General features: G+C 42.7%; 2 protein-coding genes across 2 annotated transcripts; both read right to left on the reverse strand.

Annotated features, from left to right (window-relative positions):
* Positions 1-27: 27 nt before the first annotated feature.
* On the reverse strand, positions 28-2146 carry fitm1 (fat storage inducing transmembrane protein 1). The gene is made up of 2 exons (XM_083936298.1): positions 1739-2146; positions 28-742 (listed from the first exon to the last, which is right to left on the reverse strand). The coding sequence occupies exons 1-2, from the start codon at positions 2023-2025 to the stop codon at positions 70-72; spliced, it is 960 nt and encodes a 319-aa protein (XP_083792424.1). The 5' UTR covers positions 2026-2146; the 3' UTR covers positions 28-69.
* Positions 2147-3451: 1305 nt separating this feature from the next.
* dcaf11 (ddb1 and cul4 associated factor 11) lies at positions 3452-17486 on the reverse strand. The gene is made up of 15 exons (XM_083936304.1): positions 17300-17486; positions 15444-15664; positions 13685-13812; positions 13077-13195; positions 12293-12357; positions 11991-12091; positions 11473-11619; positions 10200-10254; positions 9756-9824; positions 8865-8922; positions 6838-7023; positions 6473-6626; positions 5804-5956; positions 5511-5617; positions 3452-4584 (listed from the first exon to the last, which is right to left on the reverse strand). Exons 2-15 carry the CDS (start codon positions 15659-15661, stop codon positions 4507-4509), a joined length of 1638 nt encoding a protein of 545 aa, XP_083792430.1. The 5' UTR covers positions 15662-15664; positions 17300-17486; the 3' UTR covers positions 3452-4506.
* Between the last annotated feature and the right edge of the window lie 1066 nt (positions 17487-18552).

Consider the following 18552-nt stretch of genomic DNA (forward strand, 5'->3'; position numbering starts at 1 on the left):
ATAAAGAGTCGTTTTAGCTTTCAAGGTCACAGCCACATCCCCAAAACATCCTCTATTGAGGGTTTTACACTACTGAGGTTGTTTGTCTATGTCCGTGGTTGTCAAAAGTCCCTCCCCCGGCAAACCAGGACAGCCCCAGCTTGGTTGGAGTCTGTACCACCCCTGATAGAGTCCTCTCCATCCCAGGTAGCCCAGAGCTCCTCCCAGGTGCTGGGAGGGGAACTTGGGGAAGTGTGCAAGCAAACACAGCAGCAGGAACATCCAAACAGCAAGTAGAGCCACACACAGGAGAAAGATCAACCTTAAAGGGGCACCAGGTGACCTCTGCAGAGGCTTTGTTTGAGCCAGGTGAAGACCAAAGACTGACATTTCCTCCACAAGCAGCAGGCAACACAAGCAGACGATGAGGACGTCCTGGGACACTTCGTAACCTCTCCACACCATGTGGGCTCGGAGGCAGGAGGCCTTGGTCTGGTCTTCATGCAGGAGCAGCAGGGGCTGTACCAAGGAGGCGGTGCCTTGGATATCCGGTGCAGGTGTCATAGGTTCATAACAGGTTCCTGTTGCATCCTCCAGCAGGTTGAGGAGACGCTGACAGCCCCACCAGAGTAACCCCACGACCCCTATCCGAGACAGGTGGCGGAGGAGGAAAGCGGGGGAGTGACGAGCTGAGAGGGAGAGGAGAAGGACGAAGGAACCTGTGAAGATGCAGGTCCAACCCCAAGTGGACTTAAGGAACTTCCTGTGAGAGAGAAGAAAATCAGTTTAAAAGTTTATGTATAAAGTGTCAAGACACAGTACATTAATGAAACAAACAAAACATCCAATCAGATCTACTGGAACTTTACATGACAGCAATAGATCTGCTACAGCAGAGGGTAAATACATGAACATTCATCTTTTTGAATCCACCCAGATTAGTTTGGATGGCTTCACACATCATGTCATATAAGATCAAAGCACACTAAATAACCTGCAAAAAAAAAGGAAACGTAAATTCAGTTCATGTATTAACTTACTCCTGTACTTCAATTCATAAACATACTAATAATATTATAGAATTTTAACTGAGCAGTGAAAGGAGTCCATAGATAAACATGTTTATTTATGGAGAGGAGTCAGTCAAAGTTAGCTAACGTTAGCAAGCATAAGCTAGCAAGCTACTGGTCATACAAGACCAAATAAGGCTGTAGTCCATGGATGGATTCCCTGATTCATAAAATGCTGAAAATACCCCACAATTTGATCATGAAGAGTGACTGAAAATAGACACAAAACAACCACATAGAGACAAAAAATGACGACAAAGACCGCAAAATTATTATAAATAGATGCAAACACACCATAAAATGACTGAAATAGGTCCAAAACAATCACAGAGATGCAAAACAACTACAAATTGATGTAAAATGACATGACCACTTAGAAAACAGTCTAAGAATAAGTGCACAGTGACCACAAAGAGACACAAAATGACTACAATACAACTTAAAGTAGACTGAATTTAATTCCTATGTAGACAGAGTGGGGGGGCCTCTTACATGTCTGTGCCCAAGGACCCATTTTCTAATAATCTGTCCCTGCTGTAGTCACATAAGCTGTAATAATGATAAAGGTTGGCAGAGCACGCACATTAAAATGATCCTTCACTTACATCTGCTCTTATAATCTGTAATTATAAAGCAGCTCAAGGTGCTATTTAAACACTGTGAAAGTATCAAAAGAAACACTAGCCTACCTGTACAGGTAGTGGTTGCTGTTGGCAAAGATGCTGTACTTTGACACCCAGAAACTCAGCACAGGACCGAACAGAACCAAAGCAGACAGGATGAGGTGGAAATGCCGTCTGACCAGGCCACTTCCTATAATCCTGGCCAGTACGTTTGTCACAAACACCAGAGCAGCATTCAGGAGTCTGAGGATGAACTTTCCCAGCAGTATCACCTCTGCAGCCATCTTGTGTAACTTCTCTAAGTTGATCTCTGGTGTGAAGCCATTTGAGGCGTTTTCCGTCTTTAGATCCATGTTTATGTGCTCCTGTTTGTCTCCTTGATTATTCCTTTTTGCAGTTTAAGATCGACAGTGTTTTCCTCTTCATGTCCAATTAGAGCTCTGTGGTGGAGTCTGCTTCACTTTCTTTTGTCTTTGAAAGGCACACCAATTCTACTTTGGGAGTCTTTCTACTATATCACTGTCAGGCGTGCAGGGCAACACATGGTTTATAAAAATACAACCCCTCTGTCCCTTTAACCCTCACAAGCCCTCCCCCTCCAGAACACAGAGTGTGGACATGGTAATGGCTTCTGTGACTGACCCTCTTATTCTCTAACCCTTCATGAATTTGATCCCATTAGATGGCAACTTCTGATACGAAGACATCAGAATAAAACCCAAATTTCGCATGACGGCTCAAAACAACTTTGCAGTTAGACTGGTGCGCTGCAACACAACTGCATTTACATGTAGGCTCTAATAAGTCTCTTCTATTCCTGCGAAAAGAATCATTCTGGCGTATAAATTGATCGCCTGGCTCCTTCTCTGGTTCTCCTTTAGTCTCTCCATTCTTAGAATCAGCTGTTGCAGCCAAAACTAATTTAAGTTATAAACTGTTGCCAGTCTGCATTTGGCGCCATGAACAGCTGCGTTTCTCACAGCACTTTCAGTCTCCTTTATTTCCAGGCCCAGAGCCTCTTAAACCTCTTCAACTCCCAGAGCCAAATTGAGTAAATTTAGTCTTTCCGTGGGATTTATGCTCAATAAAACACACTGGAACTGTTTTCACAAGCCAGGACATCCAGTTCCACTACTTATATAGACTCCGAATACAGGAGGAGGCCATACTGTTAACTGTAAATGTTAGTTTCTTTAAGTGACACAGTTGTTGCAGTGTAAGGATATATTCTGTGTGCTAAAGAAACACAACCTCCATTTTCCTTCTCAGCTGTTTCAAAGCTGGATTGAGCTAAATTTTCCTTATTGAAACTAGCTGTGAGGAGAATTATTACCACCACTTTATTGGTGTATTAAGTGTTGTATTAAGTAGGGACACTAGGTGCAAATGAAACCAGACGTGCCAAAGAATCCGTCTAATTTTAGACCACTTAACTGCATTGCTGTCATTACAATGACCTTCAAGCGGCTGTGCTGCGGTTCCTGTATCAGCTAATTGTCAGTTGGCCGTTATGTGCTACTGGGAAAGGAAACTTCTTGTGATGTTTGACCGATTTTTAAATAAGCGCAAATAGACACTTGTCTCCATTTAGTTCACCGACATGAAATCGCTGCACAACCCCCCTCATTTTGCACATTTAAATCTCGATCTTTCAAAAGGTCTGACAAAGTTCATTTTGTCTCAATAACAGCAGCAAAAACTTGAGTTTGTGGTGATACATTGAAAGAAAGGTTTTATTGTGACTGTAAAACAAACGGTCTGAGAGTGATCGTTATGGGCTTTGATATAAACACCTGAAAATTGAATATACAAATCAATGTGTAAGTGTTGGATCCACGCACACATCCCCAGTCCCTTCACCAAGCACTGACCTCAACATATGAACACACACATTCAAATCTTTTAAACAGATCGCAGGTTTATATTGGCCAACAAAATTACTCTTTTTTTTCTTAAACCGACTCAGGGCTTGTGTTTACAGAGTAAAGTGCTGACCAAGGATCAATAATAAGACTACCGTGTGTCTAAATACAGGGGTTGTCTTGAGGTTTTGACATAAGATCATTTGGGAGTTTGACAATAAAACTTTGCGTTAAGGATCGCGTCCTGGTCGATTTTCCCACAGGAAGTCAACCACCAGGAAGTTGCCCTTGATCAGCTGGCGGATCAACGGTAAACATGTTACGGGAGTTGTGATCTAGGGCAAATGGTCAATAATGTGCTGGATTATTATAATATAATCAGTCTTTAAATGTGAACATGACGGCCCCTTAAATAGGACGCAGCTCATGTTATTTAAAACAGCAAAAGTCCAAATCAGCACGCTGACAACGATCTAAATACACTCCCTGAATGCACATACCATTAAAATACTATACATTTATACAGAATTATCCCCGACAGCTTCTCCCTGCAATATCCAACATTGATTTTTAAAGAACTATCTTGCCGTTAAATTTCACACGCTCATTCAGTAAGTGCAGAGCTTCAGCACATTTGCGTGACGTGTCTCAGGCCGAAATCAAAAGCTTTGGCCTGTTGACAGTGAGGCAAAAACAGAAGTAGGCCGTCCCACTGTGCCCTAATCGAAACTTTGAACATAAGGCTACGATGCCTTCCAAATGAACACTTCATAAAACACTTGAACTGTAATCATTAATATCCAGCATTGAATTAAAAAAGATATTTAAGTGTCTCCCAGTCCCCTTCTGAGGGTACTGCTGTCCCGTGTTGGGGCCAGCCTCGCTCCTTCTGTGGTGACGTCACTTCCTCCGACATCGATTCCTTTGTCCCCTCTTCTTCTCTCACTGTCTAAAAAGGTCTTTCTCCCGTTGTCAGTCTCTCTCCCGCTCTCTCTCCTCCTCTAGCGGATGGGTCTGTCTGTGCTCCCACATTCGCACCGCTCCGTCCCACTGTGGAGGAACAAAGGAGGATGAGGAGAGGCCATGATGTTTCCAATGTTAGCACCCGTTACACCTGTTACAGTAGCTCTGATATCAAGTTCCACATTTTTCCGGCAGTTCTCTTAACTAAGTTGGGCTTTTCCTATTCACTAAAAATTGTTATTTTCTGTATTTATTAAAGCTGAAATTAACTTATTAACTTATTTTGTTGTTAAAAACAGGATCACATTTAAACTTAAACTTAAACTAAACCAGTATTCAGTCACTTTGCTCTAGGCAGCACCTTGCTAACGTTCTGTTCAAAAACGCCTTCTCATATTGGTTAAATGTTTGTGCTGATCATCAACATAATGATTTAACGGTCCAATATTATGCTCATTTTCAGGTTCATACTTTGTTATGACTTAGGCTCCTTAATATACGGTCACAGTATTTCTATAACACCAACCTGCTTTTACAATAAAGGAAATTGATTTTTTCTTTACAATATGGGGCATTTAAGTAGTGAATTAACTTTTTAAATGGTGAATTCACATTAGAAATAAAACAGGATGTCGACGCCACAAGAGCATCTCAGTAAAAACCTGCAACAGTTCTTGCTGCTGTAAACGCCGACAACATCAGGAAACTTAGGATTTCAGCTTTGAAGTTGTTTTTTCAGCTATAAGTCAGTAGTCTGGTTTCCTCGACCGAGAGAGAAAGTGCTACAGAGTACAAGTTAATGCAATATACATTAGAAACAACACAATGATACATTTCTGTAAATGATCCATTTGGGTCTGTTCTCCATTACTGGAGGGAACACTGTATTAATTCCCTTAAAACATTTATTTATTTTTTAAAAATTTTCTTACACTTTTAATGTAATATTTATGATCGCAGGCTTTTGCACTTCGACTCCAGTTTAATAGTTTGCATTTTGCAACAGCACTCACCGAGCTGCTGACAATGTTGTCCTCGTACGGGTGCCAACTGACGTCCCTCACACACGCGTCATGGCCCGACAACCTGGAGACCACGCCGCCCGTCAGGACGTCATAAACTGGACAAACACAAAGAATTTGAGGTATTTAGCTCCTTGTAGACAGTGTTGTATACTGTGCCCCTTTGACTGTTGACATACGCACAACTGCTGCAGATATTACACAACATGGGACTGAAACCACAGATGTAGTACACCAAATAATACAACTACACTCCAGGCACACGCAGGGGCAGAGAGACTCACCGATGATTTTGCCGGTGGAGCAGCCAGAGTAGATGAACCTCTGTCCGGTGCTAAACTCTGGGGAGAAACGGCAGCGGATGAGGGTGTGCAGAACGCCGTGACCACGGTAGGTCATCACTGAGGTGTCACCGGTCAGCTTGTGTCTCTTCAGGGCTGAAAGAGACACACGACATTTTCAGTTTAAAGTTTCCCCCCTTCCCCTCTCTGCTCCATTCTCATTATCCCAGCTTTCCTTCACCTCTCCTCTACGCCTTTCCTTCTCTTTGACTAATCACTCTATGAACACACACACACACACACACACACACACACACACACACACACACACACACACACACACACACACACACACACACACACACACACACACACACACACACACACACACACACACACACACACACACACACACACACACACACACACACACACACACACACACACACACACACACACACACACACACACACAGTCACAGTCACACGTTTCACCCTGTTGTCATTGGCCTTTTTCGCCCTTCTATTACAATGTCACTTTATCTTTATCTCCTCCTCTTTCCTGCCTCCGAGAGACCTCTTCTCCTCTTGCTCTCCAACTTCCCTTCTCCTCTTCTCTCCTCCCTCCTGACTCATTCATTACCAGTGGCTCACCCTCTCCTCCTTCCCTCACCTCTCTGGGGAACCTGCTGCCAGCGGTAATCCCAGTTTTGTTGGGTGACAGCCAGGCGGGAAGCTGCCAACCCCTCTTTGGGCGAGAACTTCCTGATGTCCCAGAGCTTGATGGACTGGTCTTTTGAGTTGCTGATCAGATAGCGTGCGTCCCCCTGGCAGTGACGACACAGATGAGGATATTTGGAAAAGAAACAAACCTCAGGGTTAGACCGATACACTAGACTAAACACACACAACCCTGAGCTAATAACATTTAATTAATCAACTTCAAACCAGTCATCAGTCAAATCCATGAGGCTGTGGGGAACTTGTCACTGACAGATTGATAAAACACCAGCAGCATTCCTCTCTTTTTCCCCCCACCTTGCTGTGGATGAAGGTGATGCCGTCTCTGTGGCCGGCCAGCTGTCCGACAGGCTGCGGTCTGTCCTCCCGCAATGTCCGTCTGTCCCACACCTTGCACAGCGCGTCGTCACTGCCAGAGAAGAGCAGCTGGGACGAGCTGTCCGCGAACGCCACCGCATTCACATCGTCCTCATGGGCATCGATCTGATGAGTGGAGATGCGAGAGAAAGAGTCAGTGTTTCTGTGCAGGGTGTGTGTAAGATTGTGTTATTTCCTTTGTAACAGACAGTGTGTGATACACATGTTTGTGTGAAAGTGCCTTTGTCTGTGTGCTTGTGCATGTCTGTCTGGACGTAAGTGGCAACAGAAACATTTCTAGAACTGATCCAGTTTCAGTACAGTTCTCTCTCTCTAAACTACTGTATACCTTTACTTGTTAACATATAAGCCGGTTTTTTGGTGGTGTTTGGTGACAGATACCACTACTGCCATAAAATCTTAGTCATCGGGGCAGACAACGAGGCTGACTCTTGGCTCCATTACCCAATTGTTCGGAATCCTGTTCAACCAATTATCCAATGACATGTTTGCACCCTTTCTAAGTTGATGAGTTTGCCTTATGTGTTTGTCCATCTGGACTCTGATAAAGACACATTAGGGCCTGGGTTCACAGAGCATTTTTTTTCAATTGTTCCCAATAAGGACAGAGCGTAGGCAGCCACCTAGAGAAAAGGGACTGGACACAGCGTCTTTTTTCCGAGCACTCCACCTTTAATTTTGTGTTTCGGGCAACTATCACAACGAAGACAGAGGAGCCCATTAGTGGGAGCAGATCGACCGGACACGGATTGTTACTGGTGAGTGTGTGCTTTTATCACAGCACGCGTTGTAAGCTTTTGTTATCTTTTGTTATCTTTTGTTAGCTGAATAGGCACATAGTTAACATTAATGTCCTTGTGCTCCAGAGTGCTTTTCTACCAGAAAAGATAAGACCATGTGGACACCAAGCATCCAACACAGCGACTTCCTGGTTGATCCAATACGGAATTGCCAACAACTGCAGTTTCTGAGTGTCCACTAGGGGCAGTTTGCACAATAGAGCAGTTTCTCATTGACCCCCATGTTAAACAGGCCGTTTTCACAGCATAATTAAACCTATTTAAGGTATGAGGGGGGTGATCTTTTTTGTACCAGGCTAGTTTTAATTTTATTGGAGTTTAAAGTTTAGGAATAATTAGGGGCGGGGCCTCGTGAGTGAAAGCTAGCCACTGGCCCTCACTTCTTCTCGGAGGTATACGTCAGCCAGATGGATGTATCTCCCTCCCCCAAACGTCACATACACGCCTGTTTTTTGAAAGGGGAAATGAGGCGGACTCAAAGACAAGATGGCGACCCCCATAGGCGAGTACGATTGGATCAAGTGCCAATGTCTATTGTAACAGAAGGAGCACGTCACCCAGTGCACCAGTGTGGCTCATTGGTGGGTTTTTAGTTGTGGAGCTCTATGGCACAGAAGAATAATCTATATCAGGCTTTGGCCACAGGCGATACATGTTAGTAGGATCAGTTTCTGTCTTTAGGTGGGATTTGTTAACATTAAGAAAAGTAATTACCACCATCAGATTTATCTTTTCGGTGTAAAAAAAAAAAAAAAAAATGTGCAAAAGGACGAAGTTCACTGACGCAGAGTTTGGAAGAGGGACAGAATGAGTAAGAGCATAAGACAGCAGTGAAGCAGATGGTAGAGGCCAGCTACTGACTTCTAAACGGGGGGGGGGGGGGGGTGGGTGGTTGGTTGTGGGAGGAGGAGGGAGCAGAGGGTTTAACCCCACCCTCCACCCCACTGCAGGGTGGATCTGGAATCTCTGCTTTTACTTTACAGACCGCAGGGTGATGTGAAACTTAGTGTAAGTCGGCATACTTTCAGGTCTGCTGAAGTCGGGCTCACCTTGATCGCAGGATGAGGCACAAACAGACAGAGGTGGAAGTGACTATGAAACAGATACAAGTGGGCCCACAAGCAAAACACAAACAAGCAAACTAACCTTCAACGTTCTTTTATTCTGCTCAAGATCAAAAACGTACAGGCAGCCATCATTTGCTCTGAAAGGAGAGAGGAAAGATACTCAACACAATTTTATAACGTGGTTGAATGCAACTGAACTCGCTCGTATGCTCACTTTTTAAAGGTCCCATATGACGCTCATTTTCAGGGTCATACTTGTATTTTAGGGTTCTACTAGAGCAACAATGTTCAAAAACACATTATTGTTCTCATACAGTCTGTCTGAATATACCTGTATTCACCCTCTGTCTGAAACACATTTTATCACCTGTCTCTTTAAGACCCTCTCCTGAAAAAGCCCAGTCTGCTCTGATTGGTCAGTGTTTTGGGATTTTCCACATCTGCACTCTTATTCAAGATTCAAGATTCAAGAAGCTGTATTTATCCCGAGGGAAACTATTGTGCAATAGTTTCAATACAAAGATGGGAAAGGATCAGAGTATGTCTCTGCACCATCACTGCAGCCGGGGAAACAGCACTGTAGCGGCACTTTCTACCTCTACATAGTTTGGTTGTGACATCACAGCTGTACAGAAGTCCTGACGGCTCGTTCAAGGCACAGTTTGAGTGCATTTCTCTGTGGAATGAGCATTTTGATACTTTCGCAGTACTTATATAGCACCTAAATCTGCTTTATAATAAACAAAAAACACCAAAATCTCACTTTTTACAATATGGGACCTTTAAATAAAGGTGTTTCATCCTTACAATTCAAGTATTCCTAAAACCAGCTATAAGGAGAACAAGTCTTATCCATGTCCACTGAGGGGAAAAGAAGGACTGCCTGAATCAACATTTGCGAAACAGACGTCGGTCCTTGTTTCAACTCTGTCAGTCACTGTCTTGAAACATAAAAGCAAATTGTACTCACCCTCCCAGGATCTCGTTGCCATCTGTGGACGCAGCCAGTGAGAACACACAGAACCTCCTCTCATCTGGACTACAAAGCACAACAGCACACACACACACACACACACAAGCAGGTTGACGCTGCAGCAGTAGCACCATCATTGAATCACTACTACTGTATGTCATCCCATAATAAAAAGCTTCATGAAGGCATGCATCACCTCTTAAACAATGCTATTGTTAGGAGGGCTGTGAGTTTAATGGTGGTGCTTTGTTGAAATAATGATCTCTCCGGTTAACAAAGTAACACACACACACACACAGAGCGAGAGGATGGATGTTGAGGTGACGCGGTTTGACAGCATCATTCATCCAGATGGTAATAAAGGGAGTGGAGGGCCGGCTGAAGGGAATGACAGATTACCTGCTCCGTAATGTTATAAGTTACTACGAAGGAAACACTAACTTGAGGTCCAGGGCGGTGTGGTTTTCACTGTCTCCATCTATACTGCACAAATGAACTGTGGGGAAGACACACAGAGATGGAGAAGATATGAGTAAAACAACATATAGGAGCGATCTTTTATTAGCATTAAGGACAGTACATTATTTAATTTACAGACTAAAATTTTCAGAAAGAAATTCAATTCTTCAGAATATCGGTTCAGTCGTACAAACTACAGGGTCAGATGTTTATTCAAATACCTGACATTCAATCTACTAAGATGTTTTTATACATTTAGAACAATGTGCACAACAAAGCAGATCTCACCTTTGTTACTTTAATACAGGGTTGAGTGAGTAATCGAAGTTTATTTCAATTACGATGTTAGCGAACAAGATAATCGAGATTAAAACAATTATTTTGCTGCATTCTGTTTCATAATGATCTTCTCTGTTTGTGTTATAAAACACCGTTTTTTGCCGAGTTACTGACTGAATATATATAATATACTGTTGCAGTTTCTGAAAATGTTGAATAAATGTTCAGTAGTTGTCAGTAGGTTGTGGAAGTGCACTCATGTTACAACATAGATCCTATTATTTTTGATCTAATTTATTATTTGTATATCATTTATTCAAATCTATATCTATAACATATTTATACATCATACTAGGGCTGCAGCTACCGAATCTTTCTGTAATCGAGTATTCTACCGATTACTCCATCGATTAATCGAGTAATCGGATTAAAAAATATATATTTATTGTGAATAAAAATTCTTCGTTTTTATTTTAAAAAACTCAGTTGAGCTCAGTTTTTGTTTTTCAGTTGAGTTATATTTAAAGTTCAAGAAAATCCACTGTCAAAGAGAAATGTTAAAACATTTTTTAAATCAATAGATGCACGTTTCGAAGGTCAGTGGGTTATTGTGTTAAATAAGTGTGATCTCAACATTGACTAAAATGATTATGATTTTTGCCATAATCAGGGAACCCTATGATATGAAATTACGAATTAATCAAATAATTAATTTGGCATGTTACACGCTTAAGTTAGTAGCTAGCTAACGTTAGCTATTAAGGTTATGGTTCACGTCAAAGACAGGGTATGGGTTACATCTGTTATTTATAAGGTTATAACTTGTGTCAACGTGCGTTGGCGCCTGTGCCTGTGTTGTCCTACAATCTAGCATCTAACATCGGAAAAACATACAGCTCAAACCACTTCAACATTTAACTACACTAATCTGACTGATTGCATTATACAGTACTGTATCTTTCAGGTGCAGGCTTACTGTAGTCGGACCAGCTGGAGTAGAGCACATTTTGTGCGTCAGGGGTGAAGCAGACGTCCAGCACACTCCAGCCCACATCACGAGCCTTCACTGTCCGCCGCAGGTGAAAGCGACCCTTGGTGGTGTCGTACAAGCGGATGTTCTGGTCTGCAGCAAACAGGGAAAAAAAATGGTAATCAAAGAATGGGTGGCCGCTATAAATTGATGTATCTGGGTGAGACTTGCTGTCCCTTGTCTGTATTGTTTGCAAACAAAACCGAAAAATGAATCTGTAAAAAGTAGCTTAAAATAATTAAGATGACATTGCGCTACTACAATGTTACGTCTGATAGTTCTTTGCATCAATAGAGGTTAAAAAAAGAATTCAAAAGTCAACAATACTTCCACATTTTGCATATGACATGACACAAATTGTCCTGATGTTTTGGAGGTTCACGCAGTTTTAAACAAACACGAGCATCCATTCATCAGATCTGTTCAGTTCCTCTGTTTCTCATGGTTGATGTCAGGTTATTCACCTTGGCAGGCAGAGAGGAACATGTTGCCCTCCTCGCTGTACACTCCACAGAAGGCTTTCTGCTGATACGTATCCTTGTGGGATACATAGTTCGGCAGAAAACTGCGAAGAAACAAGGGTCAACATCATTTGACAGACAGAAGTAATCAATGACAAGGGAAACAAAAAGAGTTCATGCTTCATCAAGACGGTTAATCTGCCACTTTAATGGGCTGATTGATTTATATTCTTTCTCTTCATCACTTTCTGGTAATGTGTTGAGACATAATGGAAATGTGTGGAATAGAGGAGAACAGAACTTACTGTGTGCGGATACGATTGCACTCTCCATGTGAAAAACTGGAGCCTCTACATCTGCCGTGTTCCCTCTAAAGGGCAAAGAAACAAACAATATACTTGTCAACATGAATTGGGAATTAAACTGGCAAACAAAAAAAGTGACCAAAATGATCAAACTGGGTTGAAAATAATCTCTGAAATTGAGATGAGGTTGGACTGTCAGTTCCCTCCCTGACTTTTCTTCTCTTTTCTTCTGTTTTTAATATCATGTCTTGTTTTTAATCATGACTTTAAGAGCTATGTGCATTTTACTGTCTGTCTAATTGTGTATTAAGCGCTGGATGCCAAGTCAAATTCCTTTGTGTAAATTGATGCATTTGACAAATAAAAGTGATTGATTCAACTCTTCAGGTAAGTGGCAGAACAACTCACACACACACACAAGACAAACCGACATGCACACACTTGTTACTGGACTTGTGAGAGGCGATATCACCGCACACACAACGTGACTCCAGAGGTTTGTTTTCAAAGGGCAACAAAGCAGACACTGAGACAACGTAGATGTCATAGCTTCTACAATTCTCACAGTTATGAAACCAAGATGTTATGTAACCGCTGTTATGACACAATCAGTTAATACCGACATCCCTAGTTGAAGCAGAGCTTTTAATTTTTTCACAAATTTGAGGATGAAAGTAATGCAAAACAATCATCATCATCGTCCTTGCTTCATTCAAAGTTCTAAAAGTTTGCTAATTGCATTTTAGTCTACTGCTGCTTTTAGTTTGTATTTCCGTGGTCTGACCTCAGTTAGCATGTGGGTGAAACTATGTCGGCCTCTCAGGGTAGAGGAGGCGGTGGCCAGCAGGATCTGAGTTCGGATCTCACTTTGGTCCACCTCATGTGTGTCGGGCTGGGTGTCCACTAGACAAGATCACACAGAATGAAAATAAGTCACCATCAAACTTTCACAACTTGTTACATACGGTTGGACTTTCCAATACCTGTCACGTAGTAATATTTCATTGACCATGTGACAAATTATACACAAACAAACAAACTATTCTGAGGAGGAGTGGGAAAGTAGAGAGCTGAAGGAACATGGGACTCACTACTTGATAAGTACAATTATGAGTTGTTTATTGGGTTTTAAAAACCTCAAAAGATGATTTGATTTGTTGTACATGCATTAATTACCTGCTGACAAAGTTTCAAAATACAGAACTTATTCCATTTTATACTACTTGTGTGTAATGTGTAATGGATTACTTTATTTTGAATCTGACTGAATACAAGACAATAGCGTTACTCTCACATGAGTCACATCCCGTACTGAAAGACACATTACTGGCATGGATTCATCCTGTTTCTGCCGTTATGCCTGGACTGTGAAAAGTGTCAGAAGGAGGTTACCTGGTGGATTGTAGCGGTCCCCCAGCCGACCCTCCCAGGCTCCGTCGCTGTCCTCATCAGAGTCAGAGTATGACTGGACCAGCTGCAGCCCTGTGGCTCCACTGCCATGGACCAGTCGGACCTGGCCCCTGAACGCACAAACATCACATTAGCTCAACAACCCATCGATCCAAACGGTGACACATGATCAATCTAAAAAAGTGCTCTTAGTAGAGTGCAGCTAGCTGTGTCTCCCTCTCTTTTACTGATTTCACGCTGGGCACAAACACCGGTCTCCAGGGAGTATCTCATGTTTGTTTGCCCCCCTCCAGAACTGAAAAATATCATGGATGCACGAAGACAATCAGATACAGCACAGCTCATGACGGTATAAAACAGTAAATAAAATACGTTTTTCAAACAGTTTGAAACACCACAACCACGAGAGATCCTTGAGAATACTGACATACATGTAAACAATAATATTAGACAAAGAGGTCCAATAGTATGCAAGATTAGCTGCGGACAGAAAAACAAACACACAGGCAGACAAGGATGATGGGTTTCCTCCATTAACACTCTGTGCTCTAACTGTCCAGTGTGTGTGTGGAACAACTGAAGCATGGTCACTTTTTTTTGGGCTGCTTTTACGTAAAGGGGTCCAAAGTGGACCTCCTTGGACATGCAGAGAGCATCATTTCAGCTACAAATCTAACCCTCCACAGCAAAGAACAGAACTATTAATTTATATACTTGACCTTATACTTGAAATATTAATTCAGAAAAGTTTTCCAGCCGCAGCCCAATGGTAAGACACCAGTGTGACCAGGGGCTACTGTGCTGTGGGTAGAGCTGCAGTCTTGTACTGAGCAGCTCCACTGTAACAGATGGCGGATCAGTGGCTCGCTCCAGGGTGGTTGAATGCCAACTTCCCAGACACTTAAACAACATTAAAATCAACCGGGAATAAGGATGGGAAATTCCCAACCAACTCTTAGCTTCAGCAGCACTGGAATGTACAGTAATGAGATGTACGCTCTCTTCACAGCGAGGTAAAATCCCTGTAAGCTATTTTGTGCAAACTGAAGAGTGTCTAATAAACTGACCAGATTCAAGTCACCTTCATAGCAGCAAATGTAGATGTGTGGCTTCTTTTGTGTAAATGGTCTCATACTTGAAATATCTACCCTACATATCAATTTAGATCTCTCAATTTCAATTATTTAAAGTGACGAGTTAATGCTGTGTACATGTTTTGACCCTTACTCGAGCCACTCGTATATGCCAATCTCTGAACACATCAGTTATCAGTGTGATGACAGTTTAGCCACTGTTTACACGCATTCCCACAAATACAGAGTAATCAGAGTATGTGCTTATTATTACCAATTTAGAAGATGTAACTGTAAATCCCAATATCTCCAGATATGATTCTTTCACAATATGACTGCAGTGAAAGACGATAAGATATCATATTGAAGTATCGCCCAGCCCTATATGTAAACTCATATGCAGCATTTTGCACTGCGCAGAATTACACAGGTGTTTCAAATAACCTGGTCTCTCAGTGCACTTCTACATCAGTTAGTGATGACCAGCTTTTGCCAAACACACTTGTTTGTATCTCAGTTATCCCCACAGGGACTGACATTGAGAAAAAAAGAGAATGGATAAAAAAACGAATTCACCAACAAACAACAAAGGGGGCCTAGACGTGCAAAGTGCATCTTATTTCTGTGTGTTGATATCAGTGCCAGTGTTTTAAATCTCCCCAGTTCACCTCCTTAGTAGGTAAGCCAGCACTTCAGCTAAGTCAACGTCCTCCTCTGATGCTGGCTGTCTGTCTCCTTGCTGCCTGTCAACCGTCCTGCGGCCTCGACTGCTGCTGCTGCTGCTGCTGCTGCTCTGGTTTGGTTCTGCTGCTTCAGACTGCTCAGCTGGGTTGCCACTGGAAGAGCCCCTTCCACCAGACATCCCAGAACTGGACTGAGAGCCCATAGACTGAGGAGGGAGAACCATAAAGACATTAAAAAACAGTTTTAGATTTGCCTGGGGGTGGACAAAAAGGCAGCGTGTGTTGAGAGATGGACAGAAACAGAGCTGTGGACAGGCTGCAGAAATCATAGCACTAGTAGCACCTCCCCGACCTACAATAACACTCATGTTTCATTGTCCTTCCCTTATTTTTGGGGGTATTTATGACATATTTTAAAATTTTACAGGTACGAATGTGTATGTGGTCATGAGTATAGGTGAAGAAGTGCTTGGTATTGTGTGTGTGTGTGTGTGTAGGTCTGTCGCAATAAGCAATAATTCAATTATACGCATGATAACTTTTAATGAGCTCGATAACTTTTCCAGCTGTGATAATCTCCATTTTTCCGTTTTCTCCGGTGTCCCTCTGTCAAAGACACTGGGGGACGAGAGTTTTCACTCCGGTGCATCTGTTTCCATTGACCCCTCTCTCTTCCTCAGCGTAATGAGGAGTTAACCCTCGTCTCATGTCAGTCACTTGTCTCTGTGTGGAGGCGGACCCCTGGTGTTACCCAGAGTGCAGCATGAGATCCCTGTGAGGAGTAGTTTAGAGCCAATCGCCACAGCTGCCGAGTGGAAGCACTACAGGTTCAAACCGGATGACCGTGGTGAACACCTTCACCCGAGCGAGCCGCTGTGTCACATTTGTTGTAAAACAGGAGCAACTAAACACGCCAATGTGTTAAAATAGAGTGAGAGTCCATTGTATTTATGTTTTTGGTTGTTGTGTGTGTTCGTTCGAGTTCTAGTGTTAAATAATCTTTAGAAATAAACGTTATCGATCTTTGAAAGGGTGAACTTGCATTATTGTGCCATTATCATTACACCAGTTGAGAATGGTCTCAAATAGTGATAGACCGATACATCGGCAAGCTGATATTTGCGTTTTTTACGTGTACTGGCATCGGCTGATGCGGGTTGCTACTTACCCCATAGTTTTTTCCTGGCATTATTTACAGACATGCGTCCACAGGCAGGTCTGTGTTGCTGGAGACGCCTTTTTAAGTTCAATAAATGTTCCTTTTTTTTTTTTAAATTGAGACTCGTAACATTTGTTATCATCATTGTGTAATGTTTATGACGTACTGAGTGAGCAAAAGTAGAATCAGATCAAAAAAACCGGCAGTACATATCGGTCATCGGCTAAGGCTGCTGAAAAAAATCGGTATCGGTCGATCCCTTGTCTCAGAACAGCAAAATTATCGCTTATCACAATAATTTCTGGGACAATTTATCCCCCAGCTGAATTTGTGTTATCATGAGAGTGTGTATGAGTGTGTGCACTGGTGCATGTTTAATATCTTATTCATTTTTTAATGCTGCAAGCTGGATGCTCCAACAGAGCTTCATTGTACAATAACAATAAAGATCTATCTATCTAAAAGAAAAGAAAAGTTAGATAGTAATGTCTGCATGAGGCAAACCTTCATCAATTCAAGGTATTTGCTGGATTTAATTCTTCCACTTGTTCAAATGAACTAACTACGTGTTGTGTAAAGAAGCACATTTGCCCTGTACGTTAGCTCATCATGACTGACTGAAGATGCACAGGTTTTGTTGACTTAGCTAAAGATGCTAACGACTTAGTAACGTGAACATTACCGTCTGACTGTCACACGGTGGTCTTGACAGCTCGTCGGTCCGGCTCTTTGTCGTCTCGGTGCAAACTTAACCCTTCCCCCAACGCGTCGGTTCCGCTACATCCAACATATGACCTTTAAAACGCCAGAATAGCTGAAGTTTGACAGCCGAGGGCTCGTTCAGTCTGCTAGCAGGGCCAGTCCGTGAATCGCCATGTTGTTTACAAAACTGTGAAGGAAACCCTGCGCGTGCCCCTGCCCTTTCCCCCGTCACGTGATCGCTCGTTTCTGTCGCTCGCGCTAGTTGGAAACATGGACACTGTATAAAAAATAAAGTCTATGGTTGGAAATCAAGAATGACAAACAGTTCAAACATTATAATGTATAGATAAGATACAAATAAAGATAATGAGATTTTTTTATATTATTATTTTTCATCAAAATTACAATAATAGGTGTTCACAGGTGTGTGTGTGTGTGTGTGTGTGTGTGGGGGGGGGGGGGGGTTGTTGTTGAACAACAACAATGTGTCCTCTAGGAGCCAAAACACGCACCAAAGTGCCCTCTAAAGTGCCCTCTAGGAGCCAAAACATGCACCAAAGTGCCCTCTAAAGTGCCCTCTAGGAGCCAAAACACGCACCAAAGTCCCCTCTAAAGTGCCCTCTAGGAGCCAAAACATGCAACAAAGTCCCCTCTAAAGTGCCCTCTAGGAGCCAAAACATGCACCAAAGTGCCCTCTAAAGTGCCCTCTAGCAGCCAAAACGTGTGCTAAAGTGTCCTCAAGGAGCCAAAATGTGTGCTAAAGTGTCCTCAAGGAGCCAAAACATGTGCTAAAGTGTCCTCAAGGAGCCAAAACGTGTGCTAAAGTGCCCTATAGGAGCCAAAGCGTGTGCTAAAGTGTCCTCAAGGAGCCAAAACGTGTGCTAAAGTGTCCTCAAGGAGCCTAAACATGTGCTAAAGTGCCCTCAAGGTGCCAAAACACGTGCTAAAGTGCCCTCTAGGAGCCAAAACGTATGCTAAAGTGTCCTCTAGGAGCCAAAACACGCACCAAAGTGCCCTCTAAAGTGCCCTCTAGGAGCCAAAACATGCACCAAAGTGCCCTCTAATAAAGTGCCCTCTAGGAGCCAAAACACGCACCAAAGTGCCCTCTAATAAAGTGCCCTCTAGGAGCCAAAACATGCACCAAAGTGCCCTCCAAAGTGCCCTCTAGGAGCCAAAACACGCACCAAAGTGCCCTCTAAAGTGCCCTCTAGGAGCCAAAACATGCACCAAAGT

Source organism: Echiichthys vipera (assembly GCF_963691815.1).
Source record: "Echiichthys vipera genome assembly, chromosome: 21".
Classification (NCBI taxonomy): domain Eukaryota; kingdom Metazoa; phylum Chordata; class Actinopteri; order Perciformes; family Trachinidae; genus Echiichthys; species Echiichthys vipera.